The sequence below is a fragment of the Sinocyclocheilus anshuiensis genome, unplaced genomic scaffold (genome assembly GCF_001515605.1).
Source record: "Sinocyclocheilus anshuiensis isolate Anshui unplaced genomic scaffold, SAMN03320099.WGS_v1.1 scaffold472, whole genome shotgun sequence".
Lineage (NCBI taxonomy): Eukaryota > Metazoa > Chordata > Actinopteri > Cypriniformes > Cyprinidae > Sinocyclocheilus > Sinocyclocheilus anshuiensis.
In genome coordinates this window covers 904,044-923,548 of record NW_015557102.1, presented here as the reverse complement: position 1 = coordinate 923,548, position 19,505 = coordinate 904,044, and the positions used below count along the sequence as shown (strand labels likewise).

Below are 19,505 nucleotides of genomic sequence, written 5' to 3'. Positions count from 1 at the left end.
TACAATGCCGGCTGTTCCGTTTTTTATATTTAAAGAGTTTTTATATTTTATATATTTAAAGCGAGTTTTTTGGGCAGTGTAGAGTAGGGCTTGTTGTTTGTCATTTCTCCGATCACAAATGCAGACATGGTTTTATGTTTACACGGCTCGATGCAACGCAATGCGTAAAAAGACAGTATAAGTCATTATAATCAGTAATTATGTCCCCACTGGATGCAACAAATGCCTCGTTTAATGTTTTTGTCTTGTCGCTCCGGGACACGGCATGACAGTATGGTAAGGGGCGTAACATTTCCGTCACACGCTTGAGGTATTCGGCCAATCACAACGCACTGGATAGCTGGCCAATCAGAGCACACCTCGCTTTTTCAGACCGATGAGCTTTGTAAAAATGGACGTGTTTCAGAAAGGCGGGGCATAGAGGAGAAACAATAATGTACAGTATGTGGAAAATAATGTGTTTTTTGAACCTTAAACCACATAAACACATTTCATTACACCAAATACACAAAATAAAGTTATTTTTAGCAACATCATATGATCCCTTTAAGTCCTTGCCTAGCAATCCCAATGCTCCAGATAGTAATTAAACATCTAAAATTATTTATATTTGTATGTTTTCTGAGAGGAGTACTTTTTCTCTGCTTCTCTGCTTCTTGTGCTGACTCTCATCCGAAGCGCGCAATCCTGATAAATATACACAGAATTACAGTATTTAAGTATTCACGCAAACATAATCTGTTATGGCTTAAGTGAACATTTGGGGAACTGTTGTGGAAAAACATCTGATGTGTAACATTATATTAGATCTGTGCATTACAGTAGGTCTTAATATATAGGCCGTCTGTCTCATTAATGTTAATCTAAAGATAAAAGAAAAGAGGGAATGACTTGCTGCTCTTGATTGAACTGCTTTGTAGTTTTAATAATCAGTTTATTTGTAATTAACACACTGAAGGGATTTTTACATTTGATTATTTGTTTTTCTTACTCGAATGCTTTTGTTTATATGTAAAATGAAAAGGGTAATGCATTTTTTTTTTCTTATATTTGTTCTATTGGGTTTTTTTTGGCATCTGTTCTTAGTCATAATAACAAAGATAAAATAAAAATAGCTATATTGTGATTACTAATGTAGTAATTATCAGAGTTGGATAAAGCTGACCTCATACGTAATTCCCCCGGAACTGCTTCCGTTTTACAACAGTGAGCGCAAGCTAGATTCAAGTGATTATTACGTTTTGAATATGGATATTTTTCTTACAAAAACGCATCGATTCGCTACAGGAGGCCTTTGTTCACCCCCCGGAGCCGTGTGAGACACTTTTTTTTATGGAAAGGTGCTTTCCGCAACAATTTCCCCATCAATAATCACTCCGCTACAGCTCCGCGTTCACCATTTCCCGTTCCCGCTCCACGCCACTCCTTGCTCACTGATATCAGAAACACCGCTCCGCGGCAAAAAGTATTTCAGTTTGTTTGAAATATCACATTTCTGTTCATAAGTTATAACATATATTAAAAACATTAAATAACAGGAGAGTTTCAAAGTGGCTTATTGAAACACTAGTGTGCAAACTTTTTTCCTACCACATGACAAGCTAATAACATGGTTGTCACCATTAAAAGGTATAATTGCTGCTTTTCAGTGCAACTTTTGTTTGTGATGAAAATAACAGTACGTTTTCGTCAGTAATTTTACCTACGGATGCATTTCTTACAGATTTCTGCTCATTTGAAATCGGATAGGCCTACAGATGAAGTAGCACTGTAAGATTACATTTGTTTGAATGCATTATTGAGAGAGCGATTGCGTGTGAATAAGTGTTGTAGTAAGCTATTTGTTTAAATCGTGCTTTCAGCTGAAAATATTCAGTATCTAGAAGGAACAAACAAATTCCTTGAACTATAACTTTGTGCTCATGTCCATTGCTGTCATCATAGCCTTCACATTCTTTCTGATTTGAGTGATCCTTCTCTATCAAGCTAGCTAAATGTTTAACGTGAATTCTTGCTAAATATGCAGTTATATTACGACGCTCCGACTTTTAAAAAATCCGCTCCTCGCTCCTGTCAAAATCACACCGCTCCGCTCACATACTCTGGCGTGGGTTGTGCGCCAGCACGGCTCCAGCGCGGTTGAATCTAATGTTTTGAGTAGGCCTGTCACGATAACAACTTTTTGTTAATAATTGCGATAAGCGATATTATTGTCATTTTAAAGACCATTTTCGAATTTCATATTAAGAAATTCTTTTAACCCAAAAAGCAAATTATGCTCCCTTCAAACTGGTTGTCTTTAAAATACTAATCTTGTGTAATCCCAGGTTATCTGTACTCAAAAGCACATTTAAAACTGGAATATAATTTAATTTCAATCACATGTGTTTCATAAACACATAATCCTTTATGGATTAATATCCGCCATCAAAATGATACATTTAATTATTCCAGCTGCTGTTAGAAAAGGCTATAAACGATCCGCCACCTGCAGCATCCTCACATGCGATAGCCTAGTAGCCGGGACAACTTCTTTATGTTTATAGACGTGACGTAATGACACGGCAGCATGCTCGAATTTCCCGTGAAAACCTACCCGTACCACTCAAATTAGAAAACATTATTATAAGATAGCCGTTGTGAATAGGGCTAAAGTAAGGCGATAGTTTTGAACACTGGCGGGTTATGTACTTGCTCAAATATTGATTTTGGATCATTTTTAACCAAAAAAAGTTACGGACTGCAGCTTTAAATAAAAGTAAATTATTTTTGAAGATTTGGTCATTGTGACTCATTTTGCCAGAGCAGGTCACAATTTATTGATTCTCCCTAATCCCTCTTTTTCATCTTTTAAATGTTCCTTTCTAAAATAGCCTACTGCTTATATACATTCAGAAAGTCTTCAGAAAGACATTTCACACAGAGATCAGTCAGATAGCTACACAGCATTTGACCACAAGATTATCCTATTTAAATCAATGTGATAAACAAGTTAGGGCAAAAGTAACCTAAAAGTAATCAAAAAGTAGCTTAAAATGTGTAATGAATTATGTTGCTAACTACAATTTTTGTCATGTAATTTGGAACCCAGTAACAAACTACAATTTGTAAGTAATCTACCCAGCTCTATACACAAACATATGTTCACTTGCACAGACCGTTTAAAAATTTTTCCCCCTTTGATTTACAGTTATTATGTGTTCTCATTATTTTTGTTTTGATCATTATGTTGTTCTCCTTTCCTGATCTTTGATCTCTTCCTCTGCCTTCGTCATCTCTTAAGTTTCTCAGCTCCACACTTGCTGCGGATAACGCTGCCCTGTCACCATGGAAACCGACAGATAATGAGAGCGAGTGAGGGAGTGTCCTTTCTCCTAGTAAACATGAAAAAGAGAGAAACGAGGAAGACAGAAAGCGAAAGAATCACAGAAAAAGACGCAAAGAGCAAGATGTAGATTAACTCCAAGATGGCGACTATGCATTTTGGATGGTGGCAGATAGATAGATAGATAGATAGATAGATAGATAGATAGAGCTGTTTACTAGTAATTGGGCTTATTATGTGTGATTCCTTCAGTGCTCACTGTTTATCCGTCTCTGCTTTCGGTATGCGAGCTTGAACTAAGTCTACCCTGGTTGTATAGGCTTAGATCTCTGCCACAATTCTGCGCGCGAAAGATCATATTTTGAGCGCACAAAAGTGCATTTTGCACGCGCAAATTTTGTTTTGTTTTGTGTTCTGAGTTTTGTGGAGAAAACGTCCGTTTCGCAAAGAAAAAAGTATTTCGAGCGCACGAAAATCTATTTTGCATTTAAAATATTTTAAATGCAAAATTGATTTTCGTGCACTCAAAATACTTTCTTCTTTGCGAGACAAACATTTTCTCCACAAAACTCAGTTCGCGCGCATGCAAAACGCAAAATATGATCTTTCGCGCGCAGAATTGCGGCAGAGATGTAATCCCATAGGTTGCCCCTGACAACGGAGCTTGTGCTGTGATTGGTTGGCAGGTTGCGGCGGCAGCAGCAACAGAGAGTGGGGAGTACAGTGGGAGGGGGGGCTTGTCAGAGGAAAGCTCCTCTGGGGGGTCCAGACTCAGCTCCAAGAGTGCTAAAGAGCGAAGAAACAGGAGGAAGAAAAGAAAACAAAGGGAAGAAGAAGAGAAAGCCAATCAGGAAAAGTTCCATAAGTCCGCCTCAGAGGACAGCATTAGACGGCCTGGATTTCGATTCTCCATCGATGCCAACCGACTCTCGTATGAGAAGAAGTGTTCCACTCCCAATCAGGTGACTACTTCCTTTTTGTAGAATTATGGGAAATGTAGTTTGATAAGCCTTTCTGTGTTCATCAGATAATTCTTAGCTTCTCAACTATATTTCTGTCAGGACCACTATCGTCAAAGATGATTGACAATTAGCATACAGTTTGGATTGGCGGTATGGTTCCGTTCTGGGCAAGAACTCCCTGCGCATCCATGCAGCCTAGCATGGATGAGAGCAGGGAGAGCAGCGATAACCCCCCCAGGGTAAACAGAACAGAACCAACATAAATGTATTGCAGATATCGTTAAAGTTCAATAATGTTATGTACACATTTTAGAATTAGTCTGATTCAAAGGAGAATCAGAAGGCTGAATCCTGACTGACAGAGGAGGAGTTGGGGATGGAGGAGGGTAATTAGCTATTGAGCAATGCGAAAACTGCTGATACTACTGCGGGACCTTATATATGAATACTTAGATAGGTGTCGTATTCCCATAGGTTGATGGGGATCAGCTGAGAGTCATCTGATGCGAGCTTGACTAACGTGACCTGCCAAAACTAACGCTACGCTAGATTGTTACTGAGGTTAGGTGGGCGGAGTGCTAATCGACTCAAGAAGTGTGATAAGGAGACAGAAAATATTAGCTCATTAAAATGTTCAGTTATGCACTTATACACAGGAGGATTACAGTGCTAAAGGTGGCACAGATGCATTACACAGATGCCTCAGAAGTAATCCAAATGTAAATGTGGTTGAGATATGGTTTCATTTAATTCTAACAAATCTGAATCCACTAGAAATATACTATGGCGTGTGGGTTACGGCATTAAGAGTTATGGCATGTGGATGCACATTAATCTCCAACAGCATTATTCACAATATAGACCAAATCGCATATGCAGTTTTGAAATATAACATAATATGAGCACATGACATAACAAACGTAAATTAGAGAAACAAAATGAATTCATTTTTACACATTTTTGCACCAGCATGCACAATTCAAAACTAAGGGCAGGCATTTTGATGTCATGACAAACAAACAAATTTAGTTATTACAAATCTAATTAGTACAAACTTAGAAGACCATGTGACATTTGTGTTCATGTGTTGATGTATTTTGGAGTTTGGGGTAGGACATATTGAAGGGCTTTTTAAATTGCTAATAGCCTTTAGTTTATATCCCAGCCATGAACCTTAATTTGCTACTTGCTACTTTTGCTAGTCAGAGGCAGTCTTTTTAGAGACCTTTTGACCCCGCCATACCAATTTTATTAAATTCAACAGGAACAGCATTGTTAATATTGTTGTTAATATTATATATACATATATTTACACACGCATATATAGTAGTCAACATTTGAAGTGGATCAAAAAAGTTAATCAGTTCATCATAAGACAAGAACGCATTTTGGTTTTAGGTTTTAGGACAACTTTGATGAAAGATTTTGATCCACTTCAAATGTTGACTAGTGTGTGTGTGTTACAGAGGAGGCTCCCATACCACCTCTTCCTCACCACCAGAGGGAACTCTCTCCTGAATATTGACTTTATCCATTCGGACTCTAGTTCCCATCATGCCTCATACCTGGGACTGATTGCACGCACACACCTGCATCTAATTACACTCACACATTTAAACTGGACACTCACATCAGCTCTCTGCGAAGTCTTGATTTGCCCCAGCTGTCACTACTGAGTGTTTACCCTGTATCTTGCCTACTCGTTTGACCTTGGACTGTTTATCGTTTTCTGATTCGTCCCTGCCTGCCCTGACTTGGATTGTTCTTCTACTGTGATTGTCTGCCGCTTGTCCTGACCTCCTGCCTGTCCCTCGTTTTGTCTCAGCCTAGCCTCCGCTATTGTATCTACTGGTGATTGACCCTGTCTTGTCTGTTTACTCAATAAAAGCTGCAAATGGATCCGGACTCTGCTGATGCTGCGCAACAGAAGACTTCGCCAAACAGCGATCCAGCAGCACTCATGCAATTATCCACTGAGCTATCTGCGCAGGCCACACAGCTCGCCATGCATCACCACCAACTAAATCGGCTTACCTCACTCACCGAGGAGTTAGTGAAAGCGCTGCAAGGCCTTCAAATAACGCCAGCCGCGGCTGCAGCCGCTCCAGCCCCGGTGCCTAGTTACACCACGCCACCCCTAACATCACCAACATCACCAGTGAGCCCACGACTAGCTTTCCCAGAGAAATTCAATGGAGACCCTGCCAGATGCAAAGGGTTCTTGCTTCAGTGTTCGCTTTTTGTTAATCAACAGCCCTCACTGTACCCCACAGACTCTAGCCGCATTGCCTTTGTGTGTTCATTGCTTACCGGGAAGGCGCTGGATTGGGCTACCGCTGTTTGGGGAATGGACGGCTCCTCATTTCCCACCTTCACAACATTTCTCCAACACTTTCACGAAGTCTTCGAACATCCTGCGGAGGGGAAAAGTGCAGGTGACCAACTGTTAACACTTTCGCAAGGAAGGAGACCAGCGACCGAGTACGCCCTGTCCTTTCGCACCCTTGCTGCCCAGACAGTTTGGGTCGAGGACACATTATTGCCTTTGTGTGTTCATTGCTCACGGGGAGGGCGCTGGATTGGGCTACCGCCGTTTGGGGAGTGGACGGTTCTTCATTTCCCACCTTCACAACCTTTCTCCAACACTTCCGCGAAGTCTTTGAACATCCCGCGGAGGGGAAAAGTGCAGGAGACCAACTGTTGACACTTTCGCAAGGAAGGAGACCAGCAGCCGAGTACGCTCTGTCCTTTCGCACCCTTGCCGCCCAGACAGGTTGGATCGAGGACACATTAAAACTCCTGTTTCGGAGGGGACTGAATTCGGAGCTCCAGTCAGAGTTGGCTTGCCGAGATGAGGGGAAAAGTTTGAGTGAATTCATTGAACTCGCCATTCAAATTGACAATTTGATCCGCTCACGACGTCCTACCCGATCCATGCCTCGATTTACGCCAGAGACCAATACTGTAACAGAGCCCATGCAGCTGGGATTCACTCACCTCACTCCCGAAGAATGCGAACGCCGCATGCAGAACCAACTGTGCCTCTACTGTGGTCAGGCTGGGCACATGATATCCTCCTGCTCGGTCCGTCCATCATCCAAACCCCGATCGGTGAGTGTCAACACTTGTATCACTACTTCTTCCTCAAGCATAAGATTGCCGGTTGAAATAACTTTCAAGGATAAAACGATTACCTCTACCGCCCTGTTAGATTCCGGGTCAGCTGGAAACTTTGTTTCACATGAATTCGCCCTGCAACATAAACTCACACTTACCCCTTGTAATTTCCCTTTGGCAGTGGAGGCGCTAGACGGCCGACCCATCGGAGAGGGGAAAGTGTTACGTATCACAGAGGAAGTCAAACTGCAAATAGGAACCCTCCATTCTGAATATATCAAATTCTACATCATCCAGTCTTCTAATCACGCGATCATTCTGGGACTACCCTGGCTGCGCACCCACAACCCACGCATTTCCTGGAGAGAGGGACAAATCGTTCAATGGGATGCTACCTGTCAAGACCGCTGTTTATCAAGAATCACACGGTCACCCCTCCAGGATTCGGTTCCATCTGTTCAAACCACCGACGAATTAAACCTGCCCTCCGAATATGCCGATCTAGCTGAAGCCTTCAGTAAAAAGAAAGCTTTACAACTCCCAACTCACCGATCCGTCGATTGCACCATAGATCTGATACCTGGCGCCACCCCTCCAAAGGGGAGGATCTTTCCATTATCACAACCTGAATCAGAAGCTATGAAAGCCTATATCGAAGAGGAACTGGTCAAAGGATTCATTAGACCCTCGACTTCTTCCGCCTCGGCTAGGTTCTTCTTTGTACTAGATTTCAGTTTACTGTATCGTACAGACCAGGCACCAAGAATATCAAAGCCGACGCTCTCTCTTGTCAAACCGAGGAGACGTTCGGCTCAAACATCAATGAAAGTATACTTCCTGAGAAACTCATCGCACCCGTGCAGTGGGACATCATAACCGAAGCAAACAACTTGAACCTCCAGAGTCCGCCACCTCCTGAAAGTCCCCCCAATCTCACCTATGTTCCTGAATCACTACGAGAGCGTCTATTGACACAAGTACATGTTCTGCCCAGCTCGGGACACCCCGGAATCACTGCCACTGCACATCTGCTCCAGAACCGGTGGTGGCCTACTCTGTTATCTGATACAATCAAATTCGTCCAAAACTGCATTACCTGCAGCACTTCTAAATCACCCAGACAACTACTAGCAGGCCTGTTACAACCATTGCCCACACCACAACGCCCTTGGTCTCACGCAGTGAGGAGGTCTGGGACTGAGCCCATACTCACTTGCTACATGCTGTGAGGAGAACAGAACAACAGGCCAACCGACACCGACGCCCCAGTCCCGAATACGCTCCAGGCCAATGGGTTTGGCTGTCCACTAAGGATCTGCGCCTCAGGCTCCCATGTAAAAAGCTCAGTCCCAGGTATGTTGGTCCATTCAAGATTTTAAGACAAATAACTCCAGTATCGTTCTGTTTAGATCTGCCCACTAACTATCGTATATCTCCCACTTTCCATGTATCACTTCTGAAACCCGCTAGTGGTCCGGGAGGAGAGTCGGAGGAGGGAGCCAGGCTGCAGACCCCCCCGCCTATTCTGGTTGACGGCGAGGAGGCGTATCGGGTGCACGAGCTGCTTGACTCCAGGCGCCGGGGTGGCACCCTCCAGTATCTGGTCGATTGGGAGGGGTACGGACCGGAGGAGCGATCCTGGGTCAATGCCGGAGATATCCTCGACCCCACACTCACAGAAGAGTTTCACAGGACGCATCCAGAGAAACCGGCCCTTCGACCTCGTGGTAGACTCCGGCGTCGCTTGCCTCCTCGCGTCAGGAGCCGCTCGCAGGGGGAGGGCTCTGTTACAGAGGAGGCTCCCGTACCGCCTCTTCCTCACCACCAGAGGGAACTCTCTCCTGAATATTGACTTTATCCATTCGGACTCTAGTTCCCATCATGCCTCATACCTGGGACTGATTGCACGCACACACCTGCATCTAATTACACTCACACATTTAAGCCGGACACTCACATCAGCTCTCTGCGAAGTCTTGATTTGCCCCGGCTGTCACTACTGAGCGTTTAACCTGTATCTTGCCTACTCGCTTGACCTTGGACTGTTTATCATTTTCTGATTCGTCTCTGCCTGCCCTGACTTGGATTGTTCATCTACTGTGATTGTCTGCCGCTTGCCCCGACCTTCTGCCTGTCCCTCGTTTTGTCTCAGCCTAGCCTCCGCTATTGTATCTACTGGTGATTGACCCTGTCTTGTCTGTTTACTCAATAAAAGCTGCAAATGGATCCGGACTCTGCTGATGCTGCGCAACAGTGTGTGTGTGTATATATACATACATACATGCTTACATACATACATTAGATTTAAATTAGATTCATATATGACTATATAAATGTGTCTCTTGCATAGATTATTCAACTTTTCTGTGCAGTAATAGTGTCGTAAAGCAAGTTATTCACCTTCTGAGTTTAGTGATAAATGATTTAATTATTAATCCAGTAATATCAGGACTGGAATAACACATATTGTTCTGTGTGCTGGTTATCGGACACATAAACAGTCAATCAGAATCGTACTTTACATTTTCTCTTTGTTTTTATCTCTTTTCCAGTCTCTTCTCAGCATTCGTGGATCTCTCTTTTCCCCAAGGAGGAACAGTCACGCTAGTCTGTTCAGTTTTCACGGTAGAGCGCGAGACTTTGGCTCAGAGAATGATTTTGCAGACGATGAGCACAGCACGTTTGAGGATAGCGACAGTCGCCGCGAATCGCTCTTCGTACCTCGTTGTATTGAGAGACGAAGTTCCACTGTCAGTCACTGCAGCCTTGCTCCCAGAATTATGCTCCCAGCCAACGGGAAAATGCACTGCACAGTCGATTGCAATGGAGTGGTCTCCCTGGTGGGCGGAACATCTGTGCCAACATCACCAATCGGACGTTTGTTACCTGAGGTAGGGTAATTGAAATGCATAAGGAAATTAAACCTTGTTATGTTATGTTAACAATAATATGCTCAATCCTCAAGATGTGTTTTTATTCTTTCTAGGGCACAACCACTGAGTCTGAGGCACGTAAAAAACGTTCAGGATCACACCAGCCGTCTGAATATCTGGATGAGACAGTAGCCAGGAAAAGAGCTCTCAGTGTGGCCAGCATTTTGACAAATACTATGGAAGGTCTGAGACACACTGACCTCACACATGCACACAAATGTGTTAAAATCACATACTATAAAACTTTTTGACAATTTTCCATAATGGTTTCATTCTGTTCTCTGTGATTTCTAAGAGAATAAAGAAAATAAAGTAATATTCTTTCATTTTTAGCCCCATTTCGATTTCATTTATAAATTAATTTGTCTTTCTCTGGCAAAGTTTGTTTTATTTACTGATAAAAGTAAATTATCAGTAATTTGTTCAATTGTGTCTTGAGTATTAAATGAGTGACATGTCTGTAAAATGGTTTGTTTTAGATGCAGTCAGTATGTTCATATTATATATTCCATTGTAGATCTAATCATTCAAAAACGTACAATTTCCCTTTGATTAGCTATGAAAATGAAGATCACCCTCACACACACTCTCACACTCATCTACTGACCTTTAAAAACTGACTTTAAGTCACATAGTTGCTGACGCTGCTGACATGCCAGTGTAATTATTTCTGAATGCCTCGCATGCACTCTCAACTTAATTTTCAGTCATCACATACACACACAATCTTCCAACAGACAATACAGACATGTGGACTTTTTTTGCAATGCAACCGTAATGTGAAAGCTATTTGAAAGCCATAGTTTTTAACATTTAATGTATCTAAACTGCAAATGATTTCTGTTCACAGAACTTGAGGAATCGCGGCAGAAGTGCCCTCCGTGTTGGTACAAGTTTGCCAACAGCTTCCTGATCTGGGACTGCTGTCCAGCCTGGCTGAAGGTGAAGGAGATTGTGAACATGGTGGTGATGGATCCGTTTGTAGACCTGGCCATAACCATCTGCATTGTTCTCAACACACTCTTCATGGCTATGGAGCACTACCCTATGACAGAAAGGTTCAACCATGTGCTGTCAGTTGGGAACCTGGTGAGCTCTCAATGCCAGATTCTCATTATTATAATAGAGTATTTTTTGATTGATTTTATTAATTTAAATCTGCATATAAACAGTACAACAAATACAAACCTATTAGTTAGTAGTAATTACACTACTAAGTTCAAGCAAACTTTTATGATGCATTCAAATCTTTATTTAAACATTGAGAATGCAGGTTTGACACATTTTAGTGCACCGTGTAAATGTTCTTATTATCGGTTTTGTGTTGAGATTTTTAGCTCCGTTGGTAGTTGTTAGGATTGTTTAGGTGCTGATTTGTTCCTGTTGCGCTCTGTGCAGGTATTCACAGGAATCTTCACAGCAGAGATGTGTCTGAAGGTAATTGCTCTAGACCCATATTACTACTTCCAAGAAGGCTGGAATATCTTTGACGGCATCATCGTGAGCCTGAGTCTCATGGAACTGGGCCTGGCCAATGTTGAGGGACTTTCTGTGTTGCGGTCCTTTAGATTGGTGAGCAAATCTTCTCGTGTACAATGTGGTTCAAAGGTTTAAGACCACTAGTGAAAATGCTTCTGTTTTGCTTTTTTCTAGTTTAATGCTGTTATTTTCATTATAAATTGTCACGAACATAACAATTTGAGTAAAATTCATGACAACAGCAATTGAGTTAATGTACTCTACATGCTTGTGCAAGCTTTGGACTGAATTGCTGATACCATTTCATAAACCCAAATTTTCATACATCAGAACATCTCTTTTCTAACATTTCCTGTCTCATTCTCTCTCTTAGTTAAGAGTCTTTAAGCTGGCAAAGTCTTGGCCCACCCTGAACATGCTGATAAAGATTATTGGTAACTCAGTTGGTGCTTTGGGAAATCTAACCCTCGTCCTTGCCATCATCGTCTTCATCTTCGCTGTGGTGGGAATGCAGTTGTTTGGAAGGAGCTACCGTGAATGTGTCTGCAAGATCTCAGATGACTGTGAGTTGCCGCGGTGGCACATGGACGATTTCTTTCACTCCTTCCTGATTGTGTTCCGAGTGCTTTGTGGCGAATGGATCGAAACCATGTGGGACTGCATGGAAGTGGCGGGCCAGACAATGTGTCTCATCGTCTTCTTGATGGTCATGGTCATTGGGAATCTGGTGGTAAGATCAATCATGCCACACATGCCAGACATCTGGAAGATATGCTTTCCCTTCTACTTTCTTCTTTCTGTCTTCCTTTTTATTCCTCTTATGTACATATTCTTTTGCAATTTTATACTTTCTGCACTGATAGATGGGATTCTGTCAAGTGGGATGTGCTACTGGATTAACATATTTGTTGGTCCTGCAACAACATTCAAATACTTTAAACTGATCAGATTTTGAGTTTAAAGTAAGGGTAGCGTTGAGTTTAAAGTAAGGTGTCCATCTGATTTTAGGTATGTAAAGGTAAAGGTTAGGGGTTAGGACTACAGGTGCATCTCAATAAATTAGAATGTTGTGGAAAAGTTCATTTATTTCAGTAATTCAACTCAAATTGTGAAACTCGTGTATTAAATAAATTCAATGCACACAGATTTGAGTTGAATTACTGAAATAAATGAACTTTTCCACGACATTCTAATTTATTGAGATGCACCTGTATGTTTGTTTGACAGGATGTTGATCCAGGAACACTTTCCTACTTTGCAACTTCAGTCATTTGATGTACTTGTTCAACCATTATCATTAGTGCACATGTGAATGTGCTGTTCTACATTGGCATCAGTAAGCAAAAATATTTACTTTTGCATGATGCTGCATGTGTGCTCCTCAGCATTAAGCCCAAGACCATGTTGGAGCTTGAAGTAGAATCAGCAAAGCCATTTTTAATTGTTCAGTCGAATCAAAACAGAACTGATTCACCCTGTTGTAAGAGTGAATCTCCTATTGTATAATTTCCTAGTGAATTTCCTATTTTCCTCCCCAAAAAAATATACAAATTAGAAATTATAATTTGCACAAGGGAAATGAAGCCTATTTTAGAACCATTAAGAATTTTTTTTTGTTTTCTTTACAATGAAATGCATTTTCCTTCCATTTTCTCATTACCATGATTAGTTTAGGTTTTTTTGGTAGTCATTATTCCTAATGGTGAGTCTATATTTGTGTTACTGTAATACAGTATTTGTACTGTCATTAATAACATAAATGAATACATTTAAATTAAAAAAGTAAAACATTATTTCATCTTAGCACAGTAGTGAGAATCAGTCCTGATTATTTTTTTTATTTTTATTTTATGTACACTACCATTCAGTTTTTGGTCAGTCATATTTTTTGAATGTTTTTGAAAGAAGTTACATGCTCCTTCAGAAATCATTCTAATACGCTGATTTGATGAGCAAGTGACATTTCTTATTATCAATGTTCAAATAGTTCAAATAGTAGCATATACGGTATTTGAAATATGTTGTGATTGTGATACACTGTATTTTGGGACCCCCTCGAAAACGAGATAGTGCATCTCGATGGTGCATTTACCCATACACATCATAATCATTTCTGAGTCGAATCTGTTCATCTTATCGCCATTTGATCTCGCTGATTCTGAAAATGTGTGTTGTTGTGTGGCAGGTGTTGAACCTGTTCCTGGCCTTGCTGCTGAGCTCTTTCAGTGCCGATAACCTGGCCGCCACGGATGACGACAGCGAAATGAACAACCTGCAGATCGCCGTGGGCAGAATGCAGAAAGGTATCGCACTGGTCAAGTCCACTTTACGCCAGTTCCTCCAAAGCCTCTGCCTGGCCAGCTCCAAACCTCGTGCTCTAGACGAAGAGAAACCCCTTGACGACCTCCACAGTGACGGCAAAGAGAACTGCTTGTCCAATCACACTCCGGTGGTCGTCGAGCTCACTAAAGACTATCTGAAGGAGGGCTGCTTCTCCCCTGGTAATGGAGTGGAAGGTCACGTAAAGTATGGAATTGAGGAAGGCGACTACATGTCGTTCATACACAATCCCAGCCTCACTGTTACAGTACCGATTGCGGTGGGAGAGTCGGACTTTGAAAATCTGAACACGGAAGATTTCAGTAGTGACTCGTCTGATGTCGAGGGCAGTAAAGAGGTAAGCCGGTTTTCTATGGCTAAACAGAAATTTCACTGTTAATATGCATGAAAGACAGTTCTGAATTTTTGTGTTTCAGTGTCGGAGAGAGTTGCTATGTAACAAGAGATGCTATGTAAAAAAAAAAGTCCTTTTTAATGGTTTAATTTATTGTTTTAGGTTTGTTTGTAATTCATCAGGAGTCAATGTCCCTTTCCCTGTAGGGGACAAACAGTTGTGTTGAGTCATATTACCATTGCATCATTCTCTGCTCAGAGCTGCAGCCCATTGTGTGTGTGTGTGTTTATTGTTCCTTGGGCTTCAGGGCAGTTTGCCCCTGTTCATCTGCAGCTAGTTAAGACAAACCTCTGGGCACTGTAGACTTACTGTAGACTGTAGGTAGACTTACTGAGTATACTCATATCAGTACAATATTCTCATAAACACGTATAGCCTTGTACACACACAACCTGTCACACACTCTAATGCGTATTAATTACGACCAACTGAGCAGGCATGGCATCATGCATCCCAGACTATGAATGAGGCTGTTGAGGAAATTGCTAAATTCAGCATCCTTGCCCAGGGTGAAATTGAGTATGCTTAACTGCGTGTGTGTGTGTGTTTGTATGTGTTTTTGTCTGGCTGTGTGTGTGTGTGTGTTTGTGTGTTTGTATTCCAGCACATTTCTATGCTTTTCCAGCAGTACTGTTACTGTGCTTAATCTTTTCTCTCTCCCCTCTTCTAACTATTTCTATATCTAATTTAAGTGGTTCAGTGTTGAAGTTGCAGACGTTATTATCCATGTTATGTGAAGTATGTATCTCCTCTCTGTGTGTGACCTGTTATTGCAGCGTTATGACAGACGAACCCCAGGTTTTCTCTGAGAGAGCCCTGTAAGAGACTCACCTTCCTCCTCACCCACACTAACCATGGAGACTGCCTTTGTCATCTAAATCAGACCAAACTCTCGTCTCTCTCTCATTTTATCTCTCTTTTTGGATCGGAATGCCCTTTTGTTTTTCGTTTCTCAATGCCTGTGCCCTTCCCTCCCACTTAAACAACCCTATTTTGCACCGAAGAGAGACAGCTGTCAGCCTTTTTGTTTTGGTTTGTTGTTTTCTACATGACTTTGTGGTTTTGTTGTAGCACTGGGCTTTTTTTGCAGTACCTTCAGTCATATGGAATGAGCAAGATCATCATTTTACATCAGTAGCCCATCGAACATCTTTCTGTTACATTAGCTTGTATGTTTTTTTTTTGTTTTTGTACAAGCTATCAGTGAGCATTCAGAGCTAAATTACCTGATAACAGGAAGCAGTTGAGTGTGCATGTGTGTGTATGTGTGTGAGGAGAGGTGAGCTTTGAAAAACAGGAAACTTTAATTATTGCAGTCAATTTAGAATCAGTCCATCTCTAAATGACCCACATTAGAAAGCTAGTCGATTCAGCTACAAGCTTGGTATAAATAGGGTTTTATGATAAACAACTGCTTTTCAGTTGCGATTGATTCTTTTTTTAATGTTATACTCATATTTTTGCATTTACAAATCTGCAAATATTCAGTCAGTATATTGCACTGTAAACTGCTGCAATAGTGGGAATCTGTCTTCATAGCAGTCGGCCATAAGAAGGCATTTCTCAATCTGCTGAGGTGTGTAATTGCTACAGTAATTGCATTTATGTCACTTGTTTGTGCATATGCAATCAGGAGGTTCTGCTCTGGTTGGAACCGAGCCAACGGTTAATTTAGAAAGATATTTCATAACTTTACAACTTCTGTGCCTCGTGCCAACTCATATTGCTCTGCCAATAAGATATGTTCCTAATCAGATTTGAAAATATGAACTGGAAGTTAGGGAGTACCAGAGAGTAACAGGGGATTAGGAAGCAAATCAGAACGTTTCAACCTTTAGACTTTAATCCATCCATTAGACTTGCTTTAGATCCAACATCAAAAATTATTTCAGATTAATGAGAGGCTTATTTAAAGCTTAGAGACTCTCCAGTGAATCCATTCAGTCTGGGTCAGGGCAGCTTGTTCAGGTTTGCTCAGCCTCTTATATTCCTACTGTGATTAAAATGTTAGACATTCTGGAAGATTCTGAAATTGCACACAGCATGTTTACATCATTCCCCCGCGCCGCATTAGCTGGGTGCCATGGCAACCAGCGCTCTAGCTCAGTTTTAGACAGCATCCTCCTCTATGTATTTTTTAGCCTCTAACTGACCGTTTTATCAATTCAGCGGCAGCAAAACCGTCAGAAGGGTCAGTAGCTTTAAGAAATACACTGTGGTCTGGAAACGAGTTCTTACCCAGTACTTTAGATCTACAATAACATCAGACAATATAATTAGAGTCCTGCATCAACAAATTTATTTCTGCGAGAAGCTTTTATATGCTACTGTTCTGCACAATAGTCTTTAACCACTGATGTACAAGCGTCTCAAGGGTTAATATCCTTAGAAAATGATGCCATCATAGAAAAGCTCATAGGCGAGTTTATATGTTTTCCAAAGAGCTTGCTATTTCCGTGTCAAGATCCAGTTAAAGACATTTTCCCCAATCAAAGCTAATGAAATGCTGTCTCAGACTTAGCGTGTGGCTCTGGTGTTAGTTAACACTAATGCGGCTCCCCTCCTCTTCAAACTGACTGGCGGACCGAAGCTTGACCACTGCTTAACGGAATGGACTTCCAGCCTGTGTTTTCATGTCAATCAAGGGATTGCACTCAATGGGGTGGGGTCATGCGATAATCTGAATCATGCCAATCCAAATGTATTGGGATTATCCAATAGAAACCATTTGTTTTTGGAAGGGGTGGGGAAAGGTAAGGGGTTGACATTTGCACTGGACATGAAAATACTCAAAGCACTCAACATCTGATGACAAGATCACAAGCTTGGATGAGAAAAAATGCACCTTGAGAAACAAAAAAAACATGCATGAGGAAGGAATGAAGGCACATCAAATGTACCCACAGCTGACTGAGATTATACGGTGAAGCCAGAGACGCTTGTCTTCACGCCTGGCTACTAATTAGTAAATCAATTCAATGACACAATAGTCTTTAACCACTGATGTACAAGCGTCTCAAGGGTTAATATCCTTAGAAAATGATGCCATCATAGAAAAGCTCATAGGCGAGTTTATATGTTTTCCAAAGAGCTTGCTATTTCCGTGTCAAGATCCAGTTAAAGACATTTTCCCCAATCAAAGCTAATGAAATGCTGTCTCAGACTTAGCGTGTGGCTCTGGTGTTAGTTAACACTAATGCGGCTCCCCTCCTCTTCAAACTGACTGGCGGACCGAAGCTTGACCACTGCTTAACGGAATGGACTTCCAGCCTGTGTTTTCATGTCAATCAAGGGATTGCACTCAATGGGGTGGGGTCATGCGATAATCTGAATCATGCCAATCCAAATGTATTGGGATTATCCAATAGAAACCATTTGTTTTTGGAAGGGGTGGGGAAAGGTAAGGGGTTGACATTTGCACTGGACATGAAAATACTCAAAGCACTCAACATCTGATGACAAGATCACAAGCTTGGATGAGAAAAAATGCACCTTGAGAAACAAAAAAAACATGCATGAGGAAGGAATGAAGGCACATCAAATGTACCCACAGCTGACTGTGAGATTATACGGTGAAGCCAGAGACGCTTGTCTTCACGCCTGGCTGCTAATTAGTAAATCAATTCAATGACTCAAATCAATATCTAAATCCACGGGCTTGTAGGTACTTTTGAATGATCTGAAACTGCATGAGACTGAGAATAACTGCAAAAGCAATCTGGACGAGATGGTGTGCTTCAGTCAAGCCTAATCTTGTGCCTGTATATGTGTGTGTCTGCTTTTTTTGTGTTTGGTTGTATGGCTGCATGGATGCCTGGGTAGAAGCTGCCTGTTGATGCGGTTCTCAGTTCCTCAGAAGGGAGCACAGTGGATATCCGACCCCCTGGAGAGGGGGCGGAGTCTGTGGAGCTGGAGCCGGAAGAGTCCCTGGACCCAGAGGCCTGCTTCACAGAAGGTGTGTTTGTGTGTGTGTTTACCTGGCATTCCATATGCTATGGGGACCAAATGTCCCCACAAGGATAGTAATACCAGTAAATTGTGGGAAACATTTTTTGGTCCCCATGAGGAAACCGGCTTATAAATCATACATCTAAAAATGCAGACAGTTTTGTGTGAGGGTTAGGGTAAGGAGATAGAAATACATTACAACTATGAACTGTCCCCATAAATAATGGAAACCAGGGTGTGTGTGTGCGTTTGTGTACAAACAGGAAATCAAAATGTATGTTAGTTACCTTATTAATATACATTCCTGGGTTTATTCACCAGTGCATGTTATTTCAAACTAGGGCTGTCGCGATTCGTCGACTTTATTCGACTATTCGATTTATTTATTTTAAATCCTCGACTTCATTTTGCTCGCGTCGACTAACCGGCAAAATACCGGAAGTGACGCGTTTCACAGACGAGAATGTATAAAATACATTATTAGTCTGTTTTCCAAGGCTGCATGATATATTAAACCCATTTAAAAATCACAATTAAGCATAATTGTGAATTCACAAACGCTACGATTTAATTAAATAATTATGCGATGCAGTTCTAATACAGTATATGCGCTTTAATTATTTACATACGTGTAGATTAAGTACGTGCGGCACACAGCGGCTCCCTTCACAGTAGTTCCACAGGAACTGATATAATTTACATGTGTGGAGCGTCTCAAACTCCATCTCTGCATGTTGTTGTGAGTTTGGGCTTATTATAACGTTCATCTGGAAACACAGCATGCGCCATTTCATCAGATTTGTAAGGTAAATAATGTATAAATCTACGCAAACTCAGGAGAATACATCGCTGTTTCAAAATAAAAGCTCAAACCCTCACTCTGAGTTTACACGTTTTGATGTCCACATATTAATTTAATCAATTCAATTCAATTCAAGTTTATTTGTACAGCGCTTTTCACGATACAAATCATTGCAAAGCAACTTTACAGCAAATTAAGTTTCTAC

At 41.4% G+C, this 19,505-nt stretch overlaps 1 protein-coding gene across 2 annotated transcripts in view; it reads left to right on the top strand.

The window, feature by feature from the left end:
• Window positions 1-19,505, top strand: part of LOC107677574 (sodium channel protein type 2 subunit alpha-like) — a 50,182-nt gene that overhangs the window by 15,483 nt on the left and 15,194 nt on the right. For both annotated transcript variants that reach the window (XM_016472508.1, XM_016472509.1), the window contains exons 11-18: window positions 4,012-4,287; window positions 9,957-10,295; window positions 10,391-10,520; window positions 11,188-11,426; window positions 11,736-11,909; window positions 12,190-12,546; window positions 14,002-14,493; window positions 18,373-18,505. In XM_016472508.1, coding sequence (XP_016327994.1) covers window positions 4,012-4,287; window positions 9,957-10,295; window positions 10,391-10,520; window positions 11,188-11,426; window positions 11,736-11,909; window positions 12,190-12,546; window positions 14,002-14,493; window positions 18,373-18,505 — 2,140 coding nt within the window. The remainder of the gene's footprint in view (window positions 1-4,011; window positions 4,288-9,956; window positions 10,296-10,390; window positions 10,521-11,187; window positions 11,427-11,735; window positions 11,910-12,189; window positions 12,547-14,001; window positions 14,494-18,372; window positions 18,506-19,505) is intronic.